Source organism: Sorex araneus, chromosome X (genome assembly GCF_027595985.1).
Source record: "Sorex araneus isolate mSorAra2 chromosome X, mSorAra2.pri, whole genome shotgun sequence".
NCBI lineage: Eukaryota > Metazoa > Chordata > Mammalia > Eulipotyphla > Soricidae > Sorex > Sorex araneus.
Genome location: NC_073313.1, coordinates 204,945,149 through 204,970,448, shown reverse-complemented (window position 1 = coordinate 204,970,448; position 25,300 = coordinate 204,945,149). Strand labels below are relative to the sequence as shown.

General features: G+C 37.4%; 1 protein-coding gene across 3 annotated transcripts in view; it reads left to right on the top strand.

Moving 5' to 3' along the window:
- The window catches only part of TLK1 (tousled like kinase 1), a 145,223-nt gene that overhangs the window by 110,192 nt on the left and 9,731 nt on the right, over positions 1-25,300 (top strand). For all 3 annotated transcript variants that reach the window (XM_055120320.1, XM_055120321.1, XM_055120322.1), the window contains 7 exons: positions 570-636; positions 16,119-16,216; positions 18,534-18,615; positions 22,889-22,980; positions 23,063-23,152; positions 23,301-23,470; positions 24,300-24,435. In XM_055120320.1, the coding sequence (XP_054976295.1) occupies positions 570-636; positions 16,119-16,216; positions 18,534-18,615; positions 22,889-22,980; positions 23,063-23,152; positions 23,301-23,470; positions 24,300-24,435 (735 nt within the window). The remainder of the gene's footprint in view (positions 1-569; positions 637-16,118; positions 16,217-18,533; positions 18,616-22,888; positions 22,981-23,062; positions 23,153-23,300; positions 23,471-24,299; positions 24,436-25,300) is intronic.

Genomic DNA, 25,300 nt, shown 5'->3' with positions numbered 1-25,300 from the left:
ACTGAAAGGTTATCATGTATATCCCTTTAACTACTTTCAGCACTCAGTTCTCAGTTCTACCATACACCTTTTTAATTTACTTCATACCACTGTTCCTTTAGATTATTTTAGTTCCTTTTGTTTTTTTCTGTCTTTTCATTCCCCTCTGGCAATGTAAGTGGAGGCTGAATTGTAAAGAGAAAATATTTGAGGGACCGGAGTGACAGTACAGCAGGTAGGGCATTTGCCTTGCATAAAGGCAACCTGAATTCTCTCTCCAGCATCCCATAAGGTCCCCTGTGCACCACCAGGAGTAATTCCTGAGTGAAGAGCCAGGTGTGAAACCTAGTGCCACTGGATATAACCCCCAAAAGAAGAGAAAATGTTTGGGTATTGATCTAAATTCTAGATCATTGTTTGTACATGATTCTTATTAAATAGTTGTTTAACTAATAAAATTAGTTTATTACTTCATATTTGTTTGGGGTGGAAAGTTATTAACATTTTAGTGTTTCCATTTAGTTTTATCTTACAGTATTGATTGTTAATAATAATCTTAATATCTAGAATTACAATTTTATTTTTGACAGGTTGACTTTGGCAGAATATCATGAGCAGGAAGAAATTTTCAAACTTAGACTAGGACATCTCAAAAAGGTATGTGATGCATATGCTGGATTTTTAGTCTGTTAATAGAAATGAGAGTTATGTTCCAAGTCTCTTATTGAAGAACTCAAAGTGAGAAAGAGCCCAAACTTAAAATTATAAATTCCAGAGGGGCACTAAAGTTGCATTTTTATATTATGCATACATTACATATTAAAATAGTATTCCTTACCTGTGGCAACATTGAGATGCTGATAATTCTTTGTTCCATTTTAGGGTGGTGATTTCTAGGTATGCTTCCAGGGTCTTTAGATTACTCTGTTATACTAACTTGATATGGGCCTTTTTTTTTAAATCAATGCTGTATTTTAATGACCATAAAATTTTATATTGTTTATGTCCATTTCATGATAGGTTGAAATAACAATTAAAAATAAGTAAATAGCATAATTTTGGCTCTAAGCTACTGAATACATAACTGATTAAATGTGTCAGTTAAAATATGTGCATTGGAAATTTTGTTGCTTAATCATCCATAATAGTATGAAGTGGTAAGATTTAGGGGAATGTTGCTGTGAATTATTATAGTTTTAATCATGTTCAGCTTTGTACTTGTTTATAAACTCAACTTATTATTGTTGGTTCATTGAGTATATTCCCCCCCCCCCCCCAAATGAAGTTACTGGCAGTAAAATTCTTTATCTCTGACCCATTTTTAATTGTTTTTAGTTCTGCTTGTTAGGTTACTTGACTTTTAATACAGTAAATTTAGCTAAAACTGACTTTTGTGAAGTAATTGAACATATATCATAGTGTGATCTCCTTTGAGTGGGTAAGGGGAGATGGGTTAGAGAATCCCATTATGGTCCCAGCTACTATCATAATAAACCATAGTAAACATCTTGTTTTTGTAATATTACCACCATGCTTTGAACCTGCTGGTTAATTACAGAGACCAAAAAACTATTATAAAATTTGTGTATATCTGTGTTTACACATATGAACATATATAAGCATTGCTCACTCACTAAGTTGTTTATTTCCAGATTCTTCTGATTCAGATACGATCAGTTACCACTGTTTAGAAAAGTTTAGCCTAATCTGAACAGTTAATCCTTATCTTTTTTGTAAAATTTCTTCCTGTTCTGTTATAGTTACTAACTTTTTATCCTGCTCTTTGAGATGTAGTAGGCAACTTTGTTCTGTTTTCTCTAACAGTTAAAACAGTAATAGAATTATAGAAAGGAAGAAGAGATTTTGTGGCATGGAGGGAGTTGAAATTATTCCTCTGCCTGCCTTAGCTCCTTTCAGAGGGAAGGAAGGGGAAGCCTCCCAAACAATACTGGGTGGGGATGTGGGCCTAGGGATCATTGGCAATATTCTGCAAACTGGCCATCCAGGTCAGTCGAGTACCCAGCAGCGTTGTGCTGCATTGACCTACTATGCTGGGGACCATGAGGGCCATACCTACTGGTGCTCAGGGGCCATGCAGTATAGGAGCTTTAACTTGGGGCTTTGTGTATGCAAGTCACGTGCTCCTGAACTATCTCCCCAGCACCCACTTAAGCTATTTTGGTATTGAATTCATAGAGACCTATGCTTGATATCCTTCTATAGGCCAATTCTTTTCTAATAATTGTCTTTCATGAGAATGGTACACACCAAGAGCTTTAACTGAGGGCTATTATTTTCATATATAATGGTAAATTTTAAATCACTAACAGAGTTTAATATGTGTTTTACTTTATGAAACCATTACAAATCTGAAATTAAAGCATTCAAATTCGGAACTGGCTATTTGTATTGCAAAAAGTACTTCGCTGCTTTATAGTGCTTCAGAGTGTCGTTTGATTTTGGTTGGTTTGGTTTAAAATTTTTCCTGGTACTTTAAAATATTTAGTTTCACTGAAATACTTCCTATTTTCTACAATAAGGTATACTTAAATGTCTCATTATTAACCAATTATGATCTGCTCCGTTCTGAGTTACTGTGTCTTTTCTAATTTCCATTTTTTTAAATACTTCTCTAGTTTTGTATTTAGCTGTTCTTTATAATAGTTGTAACCTTCACAGTCTTTTTCCTGATTTGGGGTTGTTTGGGGGGAAGGGATCCAGCTTTCATCCACTGTACTGGATTAGAGTTCTAACTTTTTTTTTGTCCTCCACTATGAAATATTTTGGGCAAGTGGATAAGCTAATAATGTTGTAAAATAATATCTTAAATCATATTCTTCTGAGATACTATTTGGGTGAGAAGAATAAATGGTTATAATAACCCTTGCTAGTAGTACATATAGAGAATACAGTTGAGTAAGGAGTATCACCTTGATCAAAAATAAATAGTTTCTTATTGAATCCAAATGATGAAAGTATAACAAATACCATAAAGAAAAAACACTTATTACTATGATGTTATTAATTTGGAGAGCTGGCAATAATAAATGAATTCCTTATGTTTTTGTACTTCTAGTTGATTAGTATTTCCATTAGTATTCTACTAAATAAAAAGTATTGTGTTGTAAAAAAAAATAAAAATAGTTTCTTGCCTACTAACCACTGCATATTAATTTTTCACTTGTACCATTAAAAAAGCACTAAGTTACATGTTTTAGGAATAAGCTGTTTGGGGGCTGGAGTGATAGTACAGTTGTGGAGGGCATTTGCCTTGCACTCGACTAACCCAGGTTTGATCCCCAGCTTCCCATATGGTTCCCCAACCACCAGGAGTTATTCCTGAGTGCAGAGCCAGGAGTAACCTCAGAGTATCTTGAGTATTGCAGAGAGAGAGGGAGGGGAGAGGGAAGGAAGGAGAGAGAGAGAGAGAGAGAGAGAGAGAGAGAGAGAGAGAGAGAGAGAGAGAGAGAGAGAGAGAGAGAGAGAGAGAGAGAGAGAGAGAGAAGCAAAGCTATTGCTATTTGGTAGTCTCAAGGACAGTTGGAAATCTAAATAAGGTAGATTGAATAAAATTTAGACAAAAGACCAAGCTCGAATTTGGAAAAAGATGTTTTCACTTCTGTCAGCTCCTTAGGCTCCTATGTTTAAGTTGATAACAAACTACCCCAGCTATTGCTTCTAGCATAGTCTAGATCTGTAACATGAATGTTAGATGTGTATGTAACCTGTACAGTGTTTAGTATGTCCATTTAGGATTAGACAAAGTGACTCTTTTGTTCTTACACTCCCTTTAATAAAAAGCTCTTAAAAATTAATCAGAGAGACTGGAGTGATTAGCACAGCGGGTAGGGCGTTTGCCTTGCACATAGCTGCCAGGAGTAATTCCTGAGTGCAGACCAGGAGTAATTCCTGTGCATGGCCGGATGTGACCCAAAAAGCAAACAAAGATTAAAAAATAAAAATTAATCAGAATTATTAAATTTGGGACTGGAGCGATAGTACAAACCAAGAGTGCTTGTCTTGCACGCAGCCAACCTGGGTTCTATCCCCAGCATCTCATGTGATTTCCCCAAGCCAGCCAGGAGTGATTCCTAAATGCAAAGCCAGGAGAATCCCTTGAACACCTCCAGGTGTGGCCCCAAAACAAAAAGAAACCCAAAAAAAGAATTATTAAATTTGTTGGTACCAAAGGAAACAGTCACCTTTCCTGAGGTCTTTTGGACACAGGAAACTAAGTGGACTTATTACTTTGTTGAAATAAGTGATTTATGACATTCATTGTATTTCACAAATCACAGTTACTGAATAGTGAATACCCCCACTCCACACATTTGAATGAGCCTCACGCATGAAGGAACTGGCAGAGGAACCCAGGTGTGCAGGACCCGGAGCTGAGATCTCCAAGCCTGCTCGGGTCGGGACCGTGCTTCTTCCACCCAGATCCTCGATTTTCCAGTATCTACAGCAGTCACACCCACAAATTGCTCACTGGCACCGTGTAATCCCATCAACAGCCAACATCCAGAGACTATAAAACCAAGGTCCCAGAAGCGCGTGACCGCTTTGTGGTTTGCAGCCACAAGACATCTTATGGCCTGATTCTCCCCTTTGGAGAGCCTGGCAAGCTCCCCATGGCATATTCATATGCCAAAACCAGTAACAATGAGGGGTTTCATTCCCCCTGACCCTGAAAGAGCCTCCAATGCTGCACTGTTGGGAAGGAAAAGTAAAGAGAGGCTTCTAAAATCTCAGGGCTAGGACGAATGGAAACATTACTGAGACTGCTCTGGAAAATCGACGAGCAATGGGGTGATGACGACGACGATGATGATGATAATGATGATGATGATGATGATTTACAATTCATTAAATTATAGCATTCAGTTCTCTTTCTGTGCTATACGGTAGGGTTAGAAATAAAATAAATCCATAGCTATTTAGTGAGGGTCAAAAAAGGAATGAGGGTTAAGCTGAAGCATGCAAAAGTAAGACCATGGCTAGGAACAAACATATTTCTAGTTATCACCAAATTTGTAAATATAAACTTATTACTCGTTTTGTCTTCTGAAATTAAAATCAATTTAATGTCATCTTTTTTACAGTACCAAGAATTTTAAATATTTTATACACACATTGCTCACCGGTGGGTGCATTTACTAAATGATTTATTTCCTCTGCTTTCCCTTGTATAGGCATGATTCAAGTACTTGTAGCACTGTAGCACTGTCGTCCCGTTGTTCATCGATAACTGTTTCAAGAAAATCATATAGTATTGTATTTTGGGGGCCTTTAAAGTTTTAACTATTCTAGAGTAAACATTAATGCTTTTTGAATGCCAGATATATATTTTTGTAAATTAGTATAGCTAGTAGCCAAAAAGCCAAAACTTGAACCTTTCCTCAGTACTATTTTAGTGATTCCTATATACTTTTTTTCAGTAATATTTTAGATGGATAACAAGTGAATTATTTCACTTATAAAACTTTATATTTCTTGGGGCTGGAGTGATAGCACAGTGGGTAGGGCGTTTGCCTTGCACGCGGCCGACCCGGGTTCAAATCCCAGCATCCCATATGGTCCCCTGAGCACCGCCAGGGGTGATTCCTGAGTGCATGAGCCAGGAGTGACCCCTGTGCATTGCTGGGTGTGACCCAAAAAGCAAAAAAAAAAAAAAGAATTATTAAGATCATCTCATATTTTTTCCCTTTTTGTAGCTTAAGGATATGACATAATAAAAAAGAACAATAAAAAAATCTGGCGACTGTGCTTGGCTTTTGTTCCAGTCATAGCTCAACTGTGTGAGCCTAACCATTGAGCCTGGTGATGTGATGCTAGGGCCACCAAGGCCACACTGGTGGTGCTGTGTCATGGGAATGGGGGAACATGGGGGAGTGGCATATGGTGTAAGGATTAAACTCCAGCCTCCTATATTCTTCTCCTTAAAATTGTTGCTATTTTGAAGCAGATCTCCTTACTATCCTACAGTGATACCTGTACCACATGTAGAATTTGGGTATTTAAGGAAACAAATTATAGTGCAGCTTTTACGTTACCTGTTTTTATTCCATTCTTTGATAAATTCTAGTTTAAAAAGGCTATTTATCTTTGTGATTTCAAGAACTACATGAGCATGCTTTGTAAGGTTTCTTACCAAATTAACACATTTAACTTTCTATAAATCTCTGAAAAACTACCATCCTTGTTATAGATGCTTTGTATAAACTACTATCATTTTTGAGCATCATTATCATTTTCAGGTGTATAGGATATAAAAGAAAATATTCACAGCAGACTTTCATTGTCTACAGAGGTTTGAGTTCAGGTTTACAGATCTAGAATGAGAGAGTAGATTTTTCATCTTCTAGATAGTGATTAATATTTGAGTCTGCTGCTGCTGGAGTAAGAAAAGATCTAGCTGTCTATGACATATTAAATTTGTCTCTGATAAATCAAAGGGAGAAGCATGAATAACTGACTAGGCTCTTTGTGGCTAAGACTACACAGAGCACAGAAAATGGTATTTCTGGTTTTGCCATGAACCTGGTAATAGGGTCTTACTGGGAGCATTTGGATACGGGTGGGCAGAAGCACATTATCCTAAATTAGAATCACTGCAGACACTGAGAGAAATATACATTTAGGATACACACTTATATCCCTCCAGATTTTAATTGAATGATAATATATATAATAAAATGCTACACAATAAATGTTGCTCAGAAAGTTTTGATAAACATATCTACTCAAAACTTGTTCGTGTCCCTTTGCAGTAAATGTGCTTTATGAAGCATTGAGTATCTGTCTCTTCTAACAGTCATCTCATATTATTGCTTAAAAATGCTAGTTACCATCATATTATCCCCAAATGATAAATAAATAAGAATTTTCAAAGTTACTAAGAACCAATAGCTTTTGTGTCACTTGAGTTTATAGTGTAAGTACCATGTACCATGTAATGCTTTTTATTTTCTAATTTTGGGCGGGTTCTGAATTTTGGTCCATACTTGACATTGCCTGTTCGATGTGCCAAAAACATAACAAGTCTCACAGTGGAGACATTACTAATGCCTGCTCAAGCAGATCGACGAACAACGGGACGACAGTGATACAGTGCTACCTGATGGTGCTGGGGACAGTTCATAACTGGCTCAGTGATTGGAAGTCACTCCTGGTGTTGTTTGGGAACCATGTAGTACAGGGTATGAAAACCAGAGTTCCCACAAGCAGATCTTGTGTTACAACTCTTGAGCTTATCCCCCAACCCTAGTCTTCAAGTTTTTCATTTTCTAGAGTTTAAATTTTTTATTAGCTGGAGAGAATACATACAATCCTTATATTGAATAAAACAGTAAATAACATCAGATAATGTTATAGGGAATGGTGTTGTCTGTGATTTCTGTGTGTGTGTGTGTCTGTGTGTGAGAGAGAGAGAGAGAGAGAGAGAGAGAGAGAGAGAGAGAGAGAGAGAGAGAATTTATAAAAACCTTGAAACTACCAGAACATTTTTGAAAAATCATACCAGTTTGTAATTCAAACAGGATTAGTCAAAAATCATCAGTACCAACACATGTATCTTTCAGACTGAAGAAATCTACTAAACAGTTCTCGGTCTTCTCAGTTCTCTACTAAAACAAAAATCGCAGCCAGCATGCCACCTGACTATCTTCCTCAATCTCCCTCTCTTTCTCTCTCTCTTTCTATCTCTCTTTCTCCCTTCTATCCCCCTTTTGCTCCATGTGGTATTCATCTATCCTTGTGCCTCCATTCTGAAGAGATAACAATATAGCAACAACTTTGCCACTGAAATCCTCTTCTCTGACCCATATTGGCACCTGCAAAGTGAAACAACCACTAACAGGCAGCAGCAGCGTCAGTAATAATCTTCCATGATGAAATCTTTATAGGTCAGAACAAGCACACAGCCCTTTTATCTCTCCTTCACAGTGGACCATGCAACTAGCTGAAATGGAAGACTGGATTTTCTACAAATCTTTTGAACAGTGGAAAATCAGGGTATTGGTTTTAGGTGAATTGACCACCCACTTCCCCACCAGCAAATCTACATATTTTGACACCTCCTTTGGTCTTTGTAAAATTTCATTGTCAACTGATGAATTCCTAATATGACCACAAACAGTTAAGTTTTGCATATGTGACACTTATTGTCATGCTAGGTTTAAATAAACATATGAAAGTATGGATAATATAATGCTGGGGGCTTAATCTCCAAGTCTATGTTTACCTTTACCTTCGGTCATTACGAGAGGAACTCTTTTAGGAATTCTCTTATTTAAAGCCAGTCATGTTACATAACAGGATACTTATTGTGTCGGCAGTAGTTTTCAGAGGAATTCTGGTGAAAGTACATAAACTTTATACAAAAAAATGAAAGAAAAGTTTATACACGATAAAGTTGAGGAAGAATGTTCTGAGGTTCCTAACTTACCATGTGTGGGCAGGAAAGGTGCCAAAAACATTGCTAGAATTTTAAACGATATTTTGTCCTCATTATTGCTTACATTTTTAAACCACTGCCACTGGGCATGCACTTGGTTATGGCTTCATTAAAACAAATCATGGCACTGGTGTCAACATGTTTTAAATAGTAATTTAATATTGTATAAAAGATAATTTGTGTTGAGAGAACATGAAACTAGCTGCAGTATTTATATTCTGCCTCCTACTCTCAATATGGACCTACAAATACATTCCAGGTTCTGTGTTTTCCCGTTTATAATCATACATTTTATCGTGATAGTATTCAGTTTCCAAAATGAAAAGTATAATTATTTTATTTCTGTAGTGTTTAATATTCAGCCATTTGCAGTCTAGGCAATGGGTGGTTGGGGGTCTTGTTTGTTTGTTTGTTTGTTTGTTTGTTTGTTTGTTTTGCAAGTGTGGGGGAAGAATCTTAGAAGTCATGTTAGCTATTGGCCAGGGCAGAATTTAATTTGGTTTGTAAGACGATCAAAAGCAGTGGTCTTGGGGCCGGAGAGATAGCACAGCGGGTAGGGTGTTTGCCTTGCATGCAGGTGACTCAGGTTCAATCCCCAGCATCCCATATGGTCCCCCGAGCAATGCTAAGAGTAATTCTGGGGCTGGAGTGATAGCACAGCGGGTAGGCCTTGCACGAGGCAGACCCGGGTTTGATTCCCAGCATCCTATATGGTCCCCCAGTACCATCCTGTGCATCGCTGGGTGTGACCCGAAAAGCAAATGAATGAATGAATGAGTAATTCCTGAGTGCAGAGCCAGCAGTAACCCTGAGCATCTCTGGGTGTGACCCAAAAAGGGGGAAAAAATGGCTGTGGTCTTCATTTGGCCAGTACATAAACTGGTGCCAATTTGCAAGTGCAGATAAGTTGAAAACCACTGTACTGCTGCCTTGTTTATTATAACTGCTGGTCTGTAGACTAGCAGTCAGGACACGTGCTGGACCGCAAGTGGAAAGAGGTTGAAGAACACTGATCTAGAGATCATTGTTTCGAAAGAAGCAAAAAACAGTTGCTGGGGGGCTGGAGTGATAGCACAGCGGGTAGGGTGTTTGCCTTGCACCTAGCTGACCTGTGTTCGATTCCCAGCATCCCATATGGTCCCCTGAGCACCGCCAGGAGTAACTCCTGAGTGCAGAGCCAGGAGTAACCCCTATGCATCGCCAGGTGTGACCCCCCCCAAAAAAAAAAAACAGTTGCTGGATACCCAACACTTCCCAATCAGAATTGCCACTCTTTGCCAGTTATAAGCATATGTATATAGCAAAGGAAATCTAAAAGACTAGGCTCTAGGCTCTTAACTATTTGTGCAGAAATTTGAATCTTTTTTTCGTAACTGTGGAGTACACCAAAGTTCTGAAGGAAGATAAAAGGAAGTGGCAAACTAGAAGAAGGGCTGTCGGATACAAGTATGTCATTGTACCTGCATGTGCTAGTACTTGGTGTCTCTGTTAATGTTTAATATAAAGGAATTCACACAGCACTACCACTTTTCCTTTTCAGCATGTTTTAAGTATTAATTTTGCTCATCAATTGTTATTTGCTGCTGTGAGAATAAAGGATTTTATTTAAATAGATTAGGGATTTTAGTGTAGGTATTCATACATTTGAAGAGAATAAAACACCTTCCTTACTACCATTTGCCCAAACAAGAAGGAAATGAAGTGTTGAGAAGAAACCATTAGGATTCTAAGATAATTATCTAAGCCAATTAAGCACATCTGAGGGAGATACAGTATGTTCTTGTCAGCAATAACTGAGAGGTGACTGGCATTGAGAGTGGAGGGAGTGTTTACACAGGTGAAAGAAACCCGATGCTCTCAACCCCCTTGAATCTCCTAAATTTGGTCCCTTCTCTCTACTCTGTTTCTCAATCATACTTAAAGGTTGACAGTGATCTTAAAATCTGCTTTATTTTCTTCTTTATTTCTCCGTAATCTTTCTAATTTTTATTAAATCACAGTGAGATACAGTTTACAAAGTTTGATTAGGTTTCAGTCATACATTGTTCCAATGTACCCTTCACCAGTGTACATTTCCTACTACTAGCAGTGTCCCCGGTTTCCCTTCACTTCCGTCCCCCATCCCAGCCTGCCTCTAAGGCAGACGCTGTCTTCTTTCTTTAAATTCAAACCTACTTTTTGTTTGTAGGCTTTTTGCTTGGTTGGTTGGTCCTATTGATAACACTCATTCATATTTTAAGACATGGGAAACCATATAGTATAAATAACCTTGGAACACATAAAGTAAGAACAAATTTGAAGCAAATTGGTAGTTCTCCATTCTTTATCTTCAGCAGGTTTTTTTTTTCTTTTGCTTTTTGGGTCACACCCGGCAATGCACAGGGGTTACCTCCTGGCACTGCACTCAGGAGTTACTCCTGGCGGTGCTCAGGGGACCATATGGGATGCTGGGAATCGAACCCGGATCGCCGCATGCAAAGCAAACGCCCTACCCACTGTGCTATTGCTCCAGCCCCCAGCAGCTTTATTTTTTATTACCTCTTAAGAATAGTTCCCTTTATTAATTTTACCTTTTGTTTTCCTTAGGACAACATTATAAGAAGTTTCATGAGATTGATACAGTATCTGAAGTTACTCATTTTTGAGGATTTAGCCACTTTAGCCACTTAGCAACCTCATCACCTATAACATTTTTTGAAAACCTCATTCTGAACTGATTTTCCTAGACCAAATAATACAGTTGTGTGTGCTATTGAATTGTTTATTCAAGGTTTTTCAATCTATTGTTTTTCTCAACTTCCACTGTCACTGTCATCCCATTGCTCATCGATTTGTTCAAGCGGGCACTAGTAACATATATCTCATTGAGAGACTTTTTGTTACTGTTTTTGGCATATCCAATACGCACGGGTAGCTTGTCGGGCTCGATACTTTCGGTAGCTTGCCGGGCTCTCCGAGAGGGGCGGAGGAATTGAACTCGGGTCGGCCGCATGAAAGTCGCCCAACCGCTGTGCTATCACTCCAGCCCTACGAACAACTTCCACTATCTTCATAATAAACCATACAGCATTTCCTTTCCATTATCATTCCTCACAGATATAGGCAAAATTAAAATTATATATATGTGTATGTGTGTGTGTTTGTGTGTATGGATAGATATTTTATCATTGCTTTAAAGAAAGATAGTTCTTTACAATTACTTTCAGGACCAGAGAGATGATATGTGGTTAAGGTGCTTGCCTTACACATGCCTGACCTGAGTTCAATTCCCAGTACTGCCTGTGGAGCCCCGTAGAAGTGATCCCTGAGCACAGAGCTAGGAATATGCCCTGAACACTGCCAGGTGTGACCTAAAGAACAAAAACAAAAATAAATTTTAAGTGGGTTTCACTCAAGAATGCTCATGAAGTTTAAACTAGTTTGCTTAGGTTTTTTTTTTTTTTTCAGGAAATATATCGGTTTTACATGTGAAAATGCATTTTATAACTAAGTTTTTATGACTCATGTGCCTTCATACCCCACTATTCTTTTAATAGTTGCCCTTTTTAAAATGCTCAAAGATATTCCTTATCCACCCTGGTGTTTTATATAGATTCTATGTACTGTAACTTACTTTCAACTTAGAATATTGATCTTAGTGCCTATTAAGTTGCCAAAAGAGACTTTGACTACAAACTAAAAGCATTTCTATGCCCAATATCTGGTGAGGGACTAATTGTTTATTGTGGAATTTACCTTCTATGTAAAATTAATTTAAGTTAAAAATTTTAGAAGGTACTTATTTTGCAGGTAAACTTTTTGGCACCTGCAAACCACTTTTTAAAAACCACTGTTTGAGGTGGGGGCTGGGGTGGGGGGGTTTGGGGGGAGAGATAGTACAGCGGGTAAGGAAATTACCTTGCATGTTACTGACCCACGTTCAATCCCCAGAACCCCATATAGTTCCTAGAGCTCCATCAGGAGTGACCCCTAAGCTCAGAGCCAGGAGCAAGCCCTGAGCATGGCTGGGTTTCATGATCTTGACTAGCTTTGCCATGCCTTTGAATATTTCATTCTTTAGTGAATTGAAGTCAGTTGTGAGCCTTGACACAGTTTCTTCTTCAGAGCCCTCTGAAGAAGATTAATTCTGGGAAGGGCCCAGAGGCTAATGTTCATCTCAGGCAAGGAGAGCATAATCTAAAGGATTGGTTTTTGGACATGATCTATCCCAAAGATAAATTTGTTGTTGAGGCTAACATATTCTTGGTTATTGCCTTGTCCCTTGTATATGGAAAGGGTACTGAGAAGTAATATTTGATATTTGCCTAAATCTATGTGTTAATCTATTAAAGATGCCATAAAGAATTACCATATAGTTGGTGGCTTAAACAGCAGAAGTTTTATTTTCTTGCGGTTTTTGATGGCTGGAAACCCAAGATCAAGATACGGCTGGTTTTGGTTTCTGGTGAAGCTGCCTTTCCTCTGCCCCATTGACAGGAGAAAAGGGATTTTTCTCTCTCTTATAAGGCTGCAATTCCCATGATGAGACCCCTCCTTATGGTTCAGCCTCACTCTTGGTACCTCTCACAGTACCTCTCAGATATCCTCATACTAGGATTTAAACTTTAAACATAGGAATTTCAGGGGGCCACAAACCTCAGTCTCTAATATATATATATACTTCTCAGTGGGATTTAAGAGAAATTACGGAATTACCTTTCTCCCCAGAAAGTGTATCATTTTGTTTTAAAGTCCAAGATACTGTCTAATAGATACTAAATTACAACAAAATTAACTTAACTTATTAGTCTCTTTAAGGATTTATATCTATCTATAAATGACACTAAATTCCTTCCTTTGATATTTTCTTTTAAATGACTAGTATCCAGGTTTTTCCCCCTAATTCTTCCCACAGTTTTTTCTTACAACGTACAGTTCAGACTGAATGAAGTGTCCCTGTGCTTTTGTTTTGTAAGGTTTTATGGGACATAGTTCCCACATTATTTTAAGAGACAAGGCTATACAGATGTACTTTTTTTTTTTAAGTACTGTTTTGTCATAGTTTTACCATCATACAAATAACTGAAGATCACCCAAAATTGTAAATTAAATATAACTGTGTCAACAAACTGATTGAATCTTAAAAATATATATTTATATACTATATCCTGATCCAAATACTGTTATTTCAAATAAAAGCTGAGGCAGTTGGGGCCTGAGAGATAATGATTTAGAAGGTAAGTCTGCTTGCCTTGCACATGGTCAACGTGGGTTTCATCCCTGGTAACCTCATATGGTTCCCCCAAGTCCCTCTAGTAATGATCCTTGAGCTCTATTAGGTGTGGCCCAAAATTAAAAAGTTTAAAAGAGTTTTAACTGATATTTTAGTTGGTATTTTACAGTTTTATCAAATTGTTTTAAAAATTTCACCGGCTTAACATTTTAGTTTGCACATTAATTGGGAAGAGAAAAACTTAGTGTTTTCTTGTTCTGTGGTGTAAATAATTTAGAATTTTTTTCATCCTCAGGGGCATATCTTCATAGTCATTTTCTTGCTCTACTTTGTATGATTAAAATAGCTAAACTGAAGTTTTGGTTTATTGTTTCAAAGCTTTTTAATACATTTTGTGTCCTTATAATGAATCTTTCATTATTAATCTCCTAGGATATTGCCTTTTTAATTAAAATGAGAAATATTTGTGTCTGAAGCAACATTAGAATGGGAAATAGCTCCAAGGGCTGGAGCACTTGCCTTATATGTAAAGAGCACCCAGTTAGATCCCTACCACCCCCGTGACCCACCCCCAACACCACCAGCTGTGTTCATCTCCCTCCACACCCCCCAAGAAAGCGTCTATGAAGTTTCATTAAATGGGGGAATATTATTTAAATTAAGATTGTTAAGTGCATGTTTCTCCAACCATGTCATCTGTCCTGTCAGCTGGCCCCTGGTCTTGTGTTGTGGCCCTCCCGATTACGGATTCTCATCTGTGGCAATCCTTAGGATATCCATCCTGCAGATACAAATACAGATAGCTCCCCAACTGAGAATCACTGGTCTAGTGTATCTTTTTTTTGTTTGTTTGTTTGTTTTTTGCTTTTTGGGGCACACCCGGCGATGCACAGAGGTTACTCCTGGCTCTGCACTCAGGAACCACCCCTGGCGGTGCTCAGGGGACCATATGGGATGACGGGGATCGAACCCGGGTCGGCCGTGTGCAAGGCAAACGCCCTACCCGCTGTGCTATCGCTCCAGCCCCATGTATCTGTTTTTAAAAATCTCCCCAAATCCTACAAAGTTGATTTTTATTCATTTAAAAAATTTTCATTTTGTCACGTAATACCTGATTTTCATTAATTATCTCTGCAACAATTTGTAATTGATTTCCATCTTTAAATAATTAAGGTATTGGGCTGGAGAGATAGTACCAGGGTGAAGGCATTTACCTTGCTCGTGTCCAACTCAGTTCTATCCCCAGCATCACATATGATCCCCAGAGATACTCTGAGAGTGACTCTTGAGCACAGAACCATGTGTGACCCCAAAATACTAAGCTTTAGGTAGTTATTATACTTCTACTTTTGTGTAAAATAAAACATTTTTGTTTTTTATGTACATATAAGATGTTTTTAAATACCAGAGGATAAATCAGAAAGAGTAAAGTAAAAATTTAAGTTCAGTTTCAGAAATAATCCCTATTTTGCGTGGTATTAATTTCTAACAATAACATAATACAATTAAGCCTGAGCAGTCTATGTTTATTTACCAAAAATATTTATTAAATCCTAATTGGTTATTTAGGAGGATGAAAAAAGATAGTACAAGGATTATGGTGCTAGTCAGCCAATACTGGTTCAATCCCCAGCAGGTTATAGCCTCCCAAAAGCCCCCCAGAAACCTGAGCACTGCTAAGCAGGTATAGCCCAAAAATTAAACTAGCTTTTTTAAGTATTTCTAGAATGTTCCATTGAAAAGTGGTATATTTTTTCATCCTATAAGTGATAATAGGTTATAATTTTTTTATTGAAGGATAGGATATGTATTTTAAAAACAGATATGTGTTATGTATATGTATGTGTATGTGAGAGAGACAGAGAGAGAGAAATTGGTTATCTAGTAGTGCTTTTTAATGTGCTTTAAGACATGAAAAATTGCTATGAAATGCTTGCTGTGATGTCTCTGGGATTTTGTTGGAATTTATCCAAGCTTAGTGCCGAGATTGTGTGTGTTTCTACCAACTACTGTAAGATTATGAATAATCAGTAATTCTCTCTTTTCCCTTTCATCATCTTTTAACTATTGTAAAAATATCTTGATTTCATTTTTTTATACTGAAAATTATTCCCACTTAGAGTTTGGATAGAACAAAAATCTAATTTTCTGCCTACTTTCTGTTAAGAGTTTCAGACTACCTTGCATTTTCTTTAGTTTAGACATTATAAAAATAGATTTCTTGTAGTATAAGAATAAAATTCAGCATCTCATTAGGTATAGATTTTCTGTGTAGGATGGTTTCTCGAAATAGACTTGCCATATGTCTTTCCATCTTTCAGGCATTGAAAAGAGCACTTTGGTGTTTTAACTCTATGGTATTTTATGTATACTATTCTTTCCATCATGGGGGGGTAATGATACATGGGTAAAAATACTTTCTTTATATCGCAAATAAATTGAGCTTGTTATAGTCCCTCTTTTTATTTTCAGGAAGAAGCAGAAATTCAGGCAGAACTTGAACGTTTGGAAAGAGTCAGAAATCTTCATATTCGAGAGCTTAAAAGAATAAACAATGAAGATAATTCTCAGTAAGTTGTTGGTATTTTACAGTTTTTCATGATAAAAGTTTTCTCCCCTGCTGTGGTGAGCTTTGTCTTGGGCCATGTAGTACATTTAGAAAAAAATCATGAGTCCTTCCAATGGCTTCCTATGGTTTTTTGTATTGACTGGCCTCTGTTAACCTCACCACCTCATCTCTCAAGCTTCTCTTCACTTACAACTTACACAGCTGGCACTCTTCAACAGGTCAAGCTCATCTTCTTAAGGCTTTTGTGCTTAGTTGAATTAAGTGTTCCTTCTAAATATATGAAAAATATACTTGCTTCTTATCATGCTTCACTAGAGAAGATATCCCTTGACTCCATATTTAAAACAGCAGCTCTTTCTTTCCCTCTTTCAGTTCCATTCCCTCTCTTACTTTCCCTATCCTTCCCTTGCTTTGTTTCACAATACTTACCACTATTTGGAGTTATGAATTTATTTTTCAGTTAATATCTGTCTCCTTGCACTGCCTATAAGCTGCTTGTAGAGTAGGGATGTAGTAGCTTTCTTCTGGAGGCCACACTTGGCGATACGTGGGACTGCTCCCGGCTCTGCTTGGAGGCCCATATAGTGCTGAACCTGAGATTCAAGCCTCATGCTTCAGTCCTTTGGGAGCTCTTCTGTGGTCCAGGATTCGGTTTTGTTCTTGCTGTATCCTCAGAACCTAAACCAGAGTCTAGTACTTGATTGACATGCTATAAATACTTGTTGACTGACTTGAATAATGCTGAAGGTAATGTTACAGTAGTTGAGGAGGATTTATTTGACTAAATAGATTACAGTAAGTCATGTATTCAACATTATTCAGTAATTAGCATAGGGAAAGTACAAGTTAAAAGTGTCTGTATAATTTTGGTTTGTATAATTACATGCCAAAAATATTAAATGCTTTAGAAATTAAGCAAAAATACCAGTTGACTGATGGGACCTTAAGAAGTTAAAAACTGAACAAGATGGAAATTAAGCAAAGCATACTAAGTTGTAATTGATGTAGACTACAGGAAAGCTATCTACCTTTTTTTTTTTTTTTCTTTTTGGGTCATACCTGGCGATGCACAGGGGTTACTCCTAGCTCTGCACTCAGGAATTACCCCTGGCAGTGCTTAGGGGACCATGTGGGATGCTGGAAATCGAACCTGGGTTGGCCGTGTGCAAGGCAAATGCCCTACCCGCTGTTCTATTGCTCCAGCCCCCATCTACCATTTTAAGAGTTGTCATGTAATTTAAAATTTCATGACTTTTAAGTATCAGAATTGAAGTGTAGCTGTGATGTAGTGTGAAACAGATATCTTGCTTAAAAAGACACATTTCAAGAACCAGAGCAATATAGAACAGTGGGTAAGGTGTCTACCTAGAACTCAGATTCATCCGTGGCATCCCTTATGGTCCCCAAGCACTGCCAGGAGTAACCCCTAAGCATTGCCAGTGTGGCCCAAAAACTAAAAAAAAAATTAAAAAATAAAAAGACACATTTCTATTCATCTGCCTAGAAATCATAGCTAGATTATAATGTATCAAGTGAGTGAAATTATATCATAAAATAGCTTTGTTTTTACCTGATAAATACTCTAATAAAGCATGTGGAGTGTAACTAACCTACATTTGATTATTCTGTGAAAATATGTTTAAACCTGTCGGTGGATATAACTTTCAATCCAATTAACATATATTTAGAATGGTTGCAGTATCATTTTTTATTTGTTTATTTTCGGGGTTGTGAGCCTCATCTAGCAGTGCTCAGGTTGTTCCCTGCAATGCTTAAGGGACTTTGCAGGACCAGATATTAAACCAGGGTCAGCAGCATAGAAATGCCTTAAACCCTGCACTCTGATGCTGTTGTTCAATTTATTTGCGCTCATAGTAATAAAACTATCATTGACATATCAGGAGTGCATGAGTATTTAATCAATTATGATGGCCATTTTACTAATTGAAGTATTACTGTGTCAAATTATAAAATCTTGATTAACCATAACTTCCGATATAAAAATTTTCCAAGGGAAGTAATTCTTACTGAATAGACACATAACTGTATAAAACACTTGGTAAGTATAGTTGTTGTGAAGTATATTTCAAGTACTTTAATTGGTCAGTTAGCCTGAATATTCAGCTATATAAGTTAAGTTTTGTGAACAGCAGAATGTTAACTATAGTCATGGAGGTGAAGGGATAAAAAGTATGGAGTGGAATTTGAAATTTGTACTGAGTTAGAAAAGAGAGAGGATAAGGGAATGAAATTTTATTGTAAGGTACTTTTTTGTGTGTCTTTTCATCTACCTGAGTGTTTGTTTTCCTCACCCTTAGGTTCAAAGATCACCCAACATTAAATGAAAGATATTTATTACTTCATCTGCTTGGTAGAGGTGGCTTTAGTGAAGTGTATAAGGTAACATAAAATTTTTTTTTCATACTAGTACAGCATAAAAATAAGTACATTATTAAGAAGTGCTTGTTTTGGGGGGCTGGAGCAATAGCACGCTGGTAGGGCATTTGCCTTGCATGCAGCCGACCTGGGTTCAATTCATCCCATATGGTCCCCTGAGTACCGCCAGGGGTGGTTCCTGAGTGCAGAGCCAGGAGTAACCCCTGTGCATCACCAGGTGTGACCCAAAAAGCAAAAAAAAAAAAAAAGAAGAAGAAGTACTTGTTTTTGTGTATTGATTATATTTTTAATTTATTTTATGTCCTGACTTATGACCGGGGGGAAAAATGTGTGACTGTGTTGGTAGACCTTTGTAGATAGACATCACCCCTTGTCATATCTCAAAAGTCTAAAGACTATCCTACACCTGCCTAACCACCCTGATAACTTGTTGCCTACTTACCATTGAAATCAAGACAGGCAAGTGCCACTTAATAGAATTCATTTATGAAAATGTTATATTCTTAGTTTAAACTGTGTCAGTTTTTTCACATGTCCTGAATTTACCCAAATATCTGCCTTATTGTTTTGGAGGCAGGGGTACCAGGAGTCAAACCCAGGACTTCAAATACATGAAGTCTGCACTCCAACACAAATTTCTGTTTTAAAGCCAGAAATTTGTAGATGCCTATGTAGAAATTTTCACTTGTGTTTCATGTTTTTGTAGCTTGTTCTTTTCCCATTCAGTTGTATCTTTCTTCCCAAACACTAAGTAATGTAGTTCCTGAATTCTCTCATCATTCTGTGTTCTCTGTCTCAAATCACTCTCTTCCAGTTCATAGCATCTATTTGCTTTCACCCTCTGGTACATACTGGCTACAGCTATAGTTAGATAAGAGATTTATGTATAGCCCATACTTTCGTTCTGCACTTCGTATCTGGTTATGTACATAACTTAGTTGGTTGGCCTTCAGCCCCTGCAAATTCATATCTGAAATAGAAATTGTCTTCCTCCTCTTTGGTGGGAGATAGAGGCAGGGTTGGTGGGGGAGAGAGGGGAAGGGCCACAAACCCAGCAATGCTCAGTAGCTTGAAGAACCATATACAATGTTGGAGATCAAACCTGGGTCTCTGCTACCTCACTCACTGTACTATCTCTGTGACCCCAACTCTTCCTCTTCTTAAAAACCCTATCCTCAGAGATATAGTATAGGAGGTAAGGCATATGCCTTGTGTGCTGCTACAACCCTGGTTCAAATTCCCAGCACTACATATGGTCCCCCTGAGTACTACCAGGAGTCATTCCTCAACACAGCCAGGCGTGGCCCAGTCCCACCCCCTCTCCCCTCCTGCCCCCGCCCCAAAAAAAACTTTTCCTCTGAAACTGCTGCCTGCTTAAAAAGTACCATTGCCATTCACCTTCCTGTTGTTCCGCCCCGCCTCCCAACACATAACCAAGTTCTGATGTCTGCTGTTAACATCCGTGATGACCATTCTCCTCTGTCTCTTGGCTCAGGGCCTCATTTCTGGCTTGTGATTCTGCCCCAGCCTCCTGACACTTTCTCTGGGGTGTGGAGTTTCTCCAGTGTATATTTTTTTAATACTGTAGTAAATGACTTTTCAGACAGAAGGCAACCTGATTACCAAACAACCCTATTTTAAAAGTCTCAATAGCTTCCCATTTTCTCTTCATCAGGATGAAATCATATTGAAGGTCATATTTTCAACCTTAATCTTCAGTTTTTATTGAAGGCTATCCTATTGCCTTCCCTTTCAAGTTGTGACAGTTTGCATTTCACTGTGTATCAAAATAGGATAGTTAGTGGATAGAAATTTTATGGGTTTCAATCCTAACTAATCCTGATTCCTGTGCCATCCTCTGCCTACTGTCTTCATCTAGGAGTAGTAACAGTACCTGCACCACAAAGTCCTTGTGCTTAATTAACTGCTACATTTCGCTACGTAATCATCAGAGATATGCCAATTTTTTGCCAATAAGTAGGGTGTGACCATATCGCACTTTTCTTTTGTGCCAGTATTTAAGATGGGGTGTAATGCTTATGCAGTTAAAATAGTTACTAGTAAATTACATCAGTGTTTATTTAGTAAATTACGGCCGCCAAATTATTATTGAAATTCCTCTTTTCAGTGAGACCAGGATAATGCCTTGATTTGCTGAAAGTATCCTGGATCCTAGTTCTCGCTCTGTGAAAATTGCAGATTTTTATTCAGAGAACTCCAATTCTGATCTTCATTCAGCCAGTATCTACTTTTTGGTGGTTGTTAACTTGGACAAGCATTAGGCATGCGCCTCATCTTACTCACCTGACAATCAAAATTGACCCTAGGGCTCTTTTCCAATTTCTGTTTCTCTCATTCTAATGGTAGTTCATCCTCAAGCACTTAGTGGTTTACCCACATATTAGGAAAGATCATTAATAGCTCACAATGGAACTGAAAAGTAAAATTGGCACTACCTTAGGCCAGAACTTGCCTAGTTTGTGAACCTACTAATTGCTTTATCTTTTTAAAAAATAAAAATATGGTTTATTATTGGTTAATAACCCTATAGGATTTTGGAGATTTATTAAAATTTACTCTTCATTTACTCCTGATCACCTCCAAATACTCCTCATACCACCGAAATTCCACTGCCATCCTACCTACCAAAACAACCTCTTTTCATTTTTATCCTCTTACCCTGTAGTGACAGCCTTAGTTGAGTTAGTTTTTATTTTTGCTGTTTCCTTTGCTTTAATCATAAACCAGTAATTGTTTCACTTGTATAGTCACCTCAGTTAATAGCTTTTATGACAACCCTCTGTCAGTTGTATTTCCATTATCTATAACTCAGGTAAGACTTTAAGAAATGATTTATGTAAGAAATAGAAAATGCAGGGGCGGGGCTAGAGTGATAGCACAGCGGGTAGGGCGTTTGCGTTGCACACGGCCGACCCAGGCTCAAATCCCAGCATCCCATATGGTCCCCTGAGCACCGCCAGGAGTAATTCCTGAGTGCAGAGCCAGGAGTAACCCCTGTGCATCGCCAGGTGTGACCCAAAAACCAAAAAAAAAAAAAATGCAGGGGCTGGAGAAGGTACTGAAGGTAAGGTACTTGCCATGTACGTGTAGACCTGGAATCAATCACCAGCACATTATGTAATCCCCTAAGCACAACCAGGAGTGCCCCCTCACCCCCCAAAAAAGAAAGAAATTAGAAAATGGAGATATGTAACTACTTTTAGTTTCATCCTATATGCTTTCACATGAATTTTTGTTTTGTTTGGGGGCCACACCCAGCAGTGCTCAGGTTTATTCCTGGCACTCTACTCAGGGATGGAACCCAGGTCGCCTGCATGCAATATAAGAACCTTGCCCTCTGTACTATCTCTCTGGCCCTGGACCTTTGTATCTGTTTCTTTAAGCTTCACTTTTATTAGTAGTTATGCAATTACTCAGTATTTACTACGTATTTACTATGCTTCATCTATTATTCCAAATAGTTTCTGCTTTACCATTTAATCCTCTCAACAACCCGGACGTTATTAATGAGGCAGACATTATAAAGAGTGCATTAATACAGAATCAATCAGCTAATAAGTTTATTTGACTCCAAAGTATATATTCTTACTTAGTTTAACATCCTATATTGCTTCTTAACCTCATGATTTTATAGTTTCATAATAAAATAAACCCTTATAGTACTGCTTATTTTTATGTTAAATTGATTTGTGGAAGAAGGAAACAGGATATGAATATATATTCTAAGAGTTTTTTTCTTTTTAAGGGGACCACTTTATTAATAATCACAATATAACCTAAAGCCTTAAAACTGATCATTCTTGCACTCTAGCCTTTTTATAAACAGCTGGAAATTTGTTCATTTTCAAAAAAGCAGGGGAAGTGCGGGTCTAAAATACAGGGAAAAAAATGGCTTACTTTACAGCCACTGTTTTCTAGGATGCTTTCTATTACTGCCAATAATAGGTGGGAGCAGGTCCATATTAAAAACAAATAATAGTTTTGTTGTATTGTGATCTAGCACTGCATTTATAAAATTTGAACATGAAAATTCAGATTAAGAATTTTTCTAGTTTAGCACCATGGAATTTTCACCTTATTTCTGTTAATGTCATAGGACATATATAATCTTAGCAGACATGATTACAGAAAATTATGTTTTATCTTATTCCAAAGTACAACAAAACTATCATACGTGTCTCTCTTAAGACAAATGTATCCTCTAAAGCACTTCCATTGGTCCCTAGTCCTACCTCTTGTGTGCCTTCAACCCTAGGCTTTTGATCTTTATGAACAAAGGTATGCAGCTGTGAAGATCCATCAGCTTAATAAAAGTTGGAGGGATGAGAAGAAGGAAAACTACCACAAGTAAATATTACACTTTATGGTCTTTATCAATTTGAATATATATTTAATGATCACAGAGAATTAATGAGTTTTCTTTCCATAGACATGCCTGTAGAGAATATAGGATACACAAAGAACTGGATCATCCCAGAATAGTCAAACTCTATGATTATTTCTCCTTGGATACAGACACGTAAGTGATTATAAGGATTGTTTCAAGAAAAGATACGTTTGCTTTTATTTTCCCTGTTCAATGATAAGACAAATACCCTTCATTTCATTTCTCCATTGTTTCTGAATTTTTGGATAATATTTCACATCTTTTTTTTTCTCCATTGTAGGTTTTGTACAGTGTTAGAATACTGTGAAGGCAATGATTTGGATTTCTATCTGAAGCAACATAAATTAATGTCAGAGAAAGAAGCTAGGTCTATTGTAATGCAGATTGTAAATGCACTAAGATATCTCAATGAAATCAAACCCCCTATTATACATTATGATCTAAAGCCAGGTAATTAATGATTTATGTCTAATAATCTTTTGTTGTGGGGGCCACCTGGCATTGATTGGGATTATAGAGCCACTCCTAGTGGTGGGTGGGGCATGCCTGTACCCTACCACATGAGCCACATCTTGACTTTTACCTGACTCTTACTTAATAATTTTTCCTTTACCTCTGTTGATCGGTCCAGGACAGCAGTTGCTCTGGGACCATGCGTGCGGAACTTTTATCCACCCTTTCCTCAAGTTAGTAGAGTAAATAAAGGTTTAAGTCATATTAAGTTACTGAAAAATGACCTGGAGGGGTGGGGGCACAGCAATACCAAGAGACTGGGGTAACTCCAGCAATTCTCAGTTGACCTATTAAATACTTGGACCACACCCAGTGGTACTCAGGGTGACATCTCATGCTGGGCTTCAATTCTTAGGCTCATTCAAGCTGAGCATGTGCTCTAATCCCTATGCTGTCTCCATGTTAACTGAAAAATGGGACTTTTAGTTTAGTTTTTAAAGTCAGTGGAGTGCCAGGGCTGAAGCATGGTCCTCCGGAGCACTGAACCAGAAGTAGCCTCTGAACTCAGTTGTGTGTGGCCCAAAATACAAAAATAAATATTATATATTTCCCAAAAGCCATCTTGTCAATATAGATTGCATGTTACTGCATAACCATTGCAGATTTTAATCTAAATTGGGGGAGAAATATGATGCTTTCATTTACCTTTTGTGTTGGTATTACTTAAAAGCAGGCTATAATCACTGAAATGGGTGATTTTTTTTTTCATCTATGTATAAAAAAATTTTTATCTCTTACATTAAAAGATCTTTATATTCTTTTCTAGGAAATATTCTTCTGGTAGATGGAACAGCATGTGGAGAAATTAAAATCACTGATTTTGGTCTATCCAAGATTATGGACGATGATAGCTATGGCGTAGATGGAATGGATCTAACTTCCCAAGGAGCAGGCACTTACTGGCAAGTATATTAAGAATACACGAAAGTTTCTAGATGCGTGCCATCTTTTGTAAGAGTTTAATTGTCATCTATCTTTGAGATTACCTATAGGAAATCAAGAGACTACTATCATCAGTGCTCTTCTCATCTGATCTTCCCTGCAAACACCAGCAAACTGGAGGGACCGGGGAGGATGACTTGGTGTTAGTAAATAACTTTTAGCGCTTAATAGCCAGAAACCCTTAGTTTGGAGAATTTGTGAATTTTCTTGTAGTTTTAGTATATTTATCATAACTATGTTTATGTGAATAAAACATCTTCATAAGTATATAAGCAATAACCACAAACTTTTAAATTCTTCAGGTGTGGTTTTTATGGCTAAATTTTTGTAGACCTTTTTTGATAGTGGCTTGGAGATGGTTTGATATCTTCATGCCTTTACATGTAAATGAATGCCATCCCCATCAGTTTACATGCTCATGAAAACTACTTTATTGTGATTTTCAAATTTGTTAAAATTACTGAAGTGGAAGAATTCATCAAAGTGGAGAATATAGATTATTATAAAATTCCAAAACAAACTTTGTCTTCAGAATAAGTTAGTTTAGCAAATGAGTATCTAAAGTTTTGGGCTTTTTCTAGAAATAGATTAAAATACACTTCTTTAAGTCTTAAAAACCCATTATATTATCTATCAAACTAGTCAGAGTAACATCCTGAAACTCAGTGTTTTTTTAGACTTTTTAGCGATAAGATCGAATCCTCATAAAATTAACAAAAACAAGAATTCTTGATAGGACCCTGGACTTATATAAGCTTGAAAACCATATTCTAAATAATAGGTCTTCAGTCCCACTTCAGATGCACTATGTTGTTTCTCTCTCAT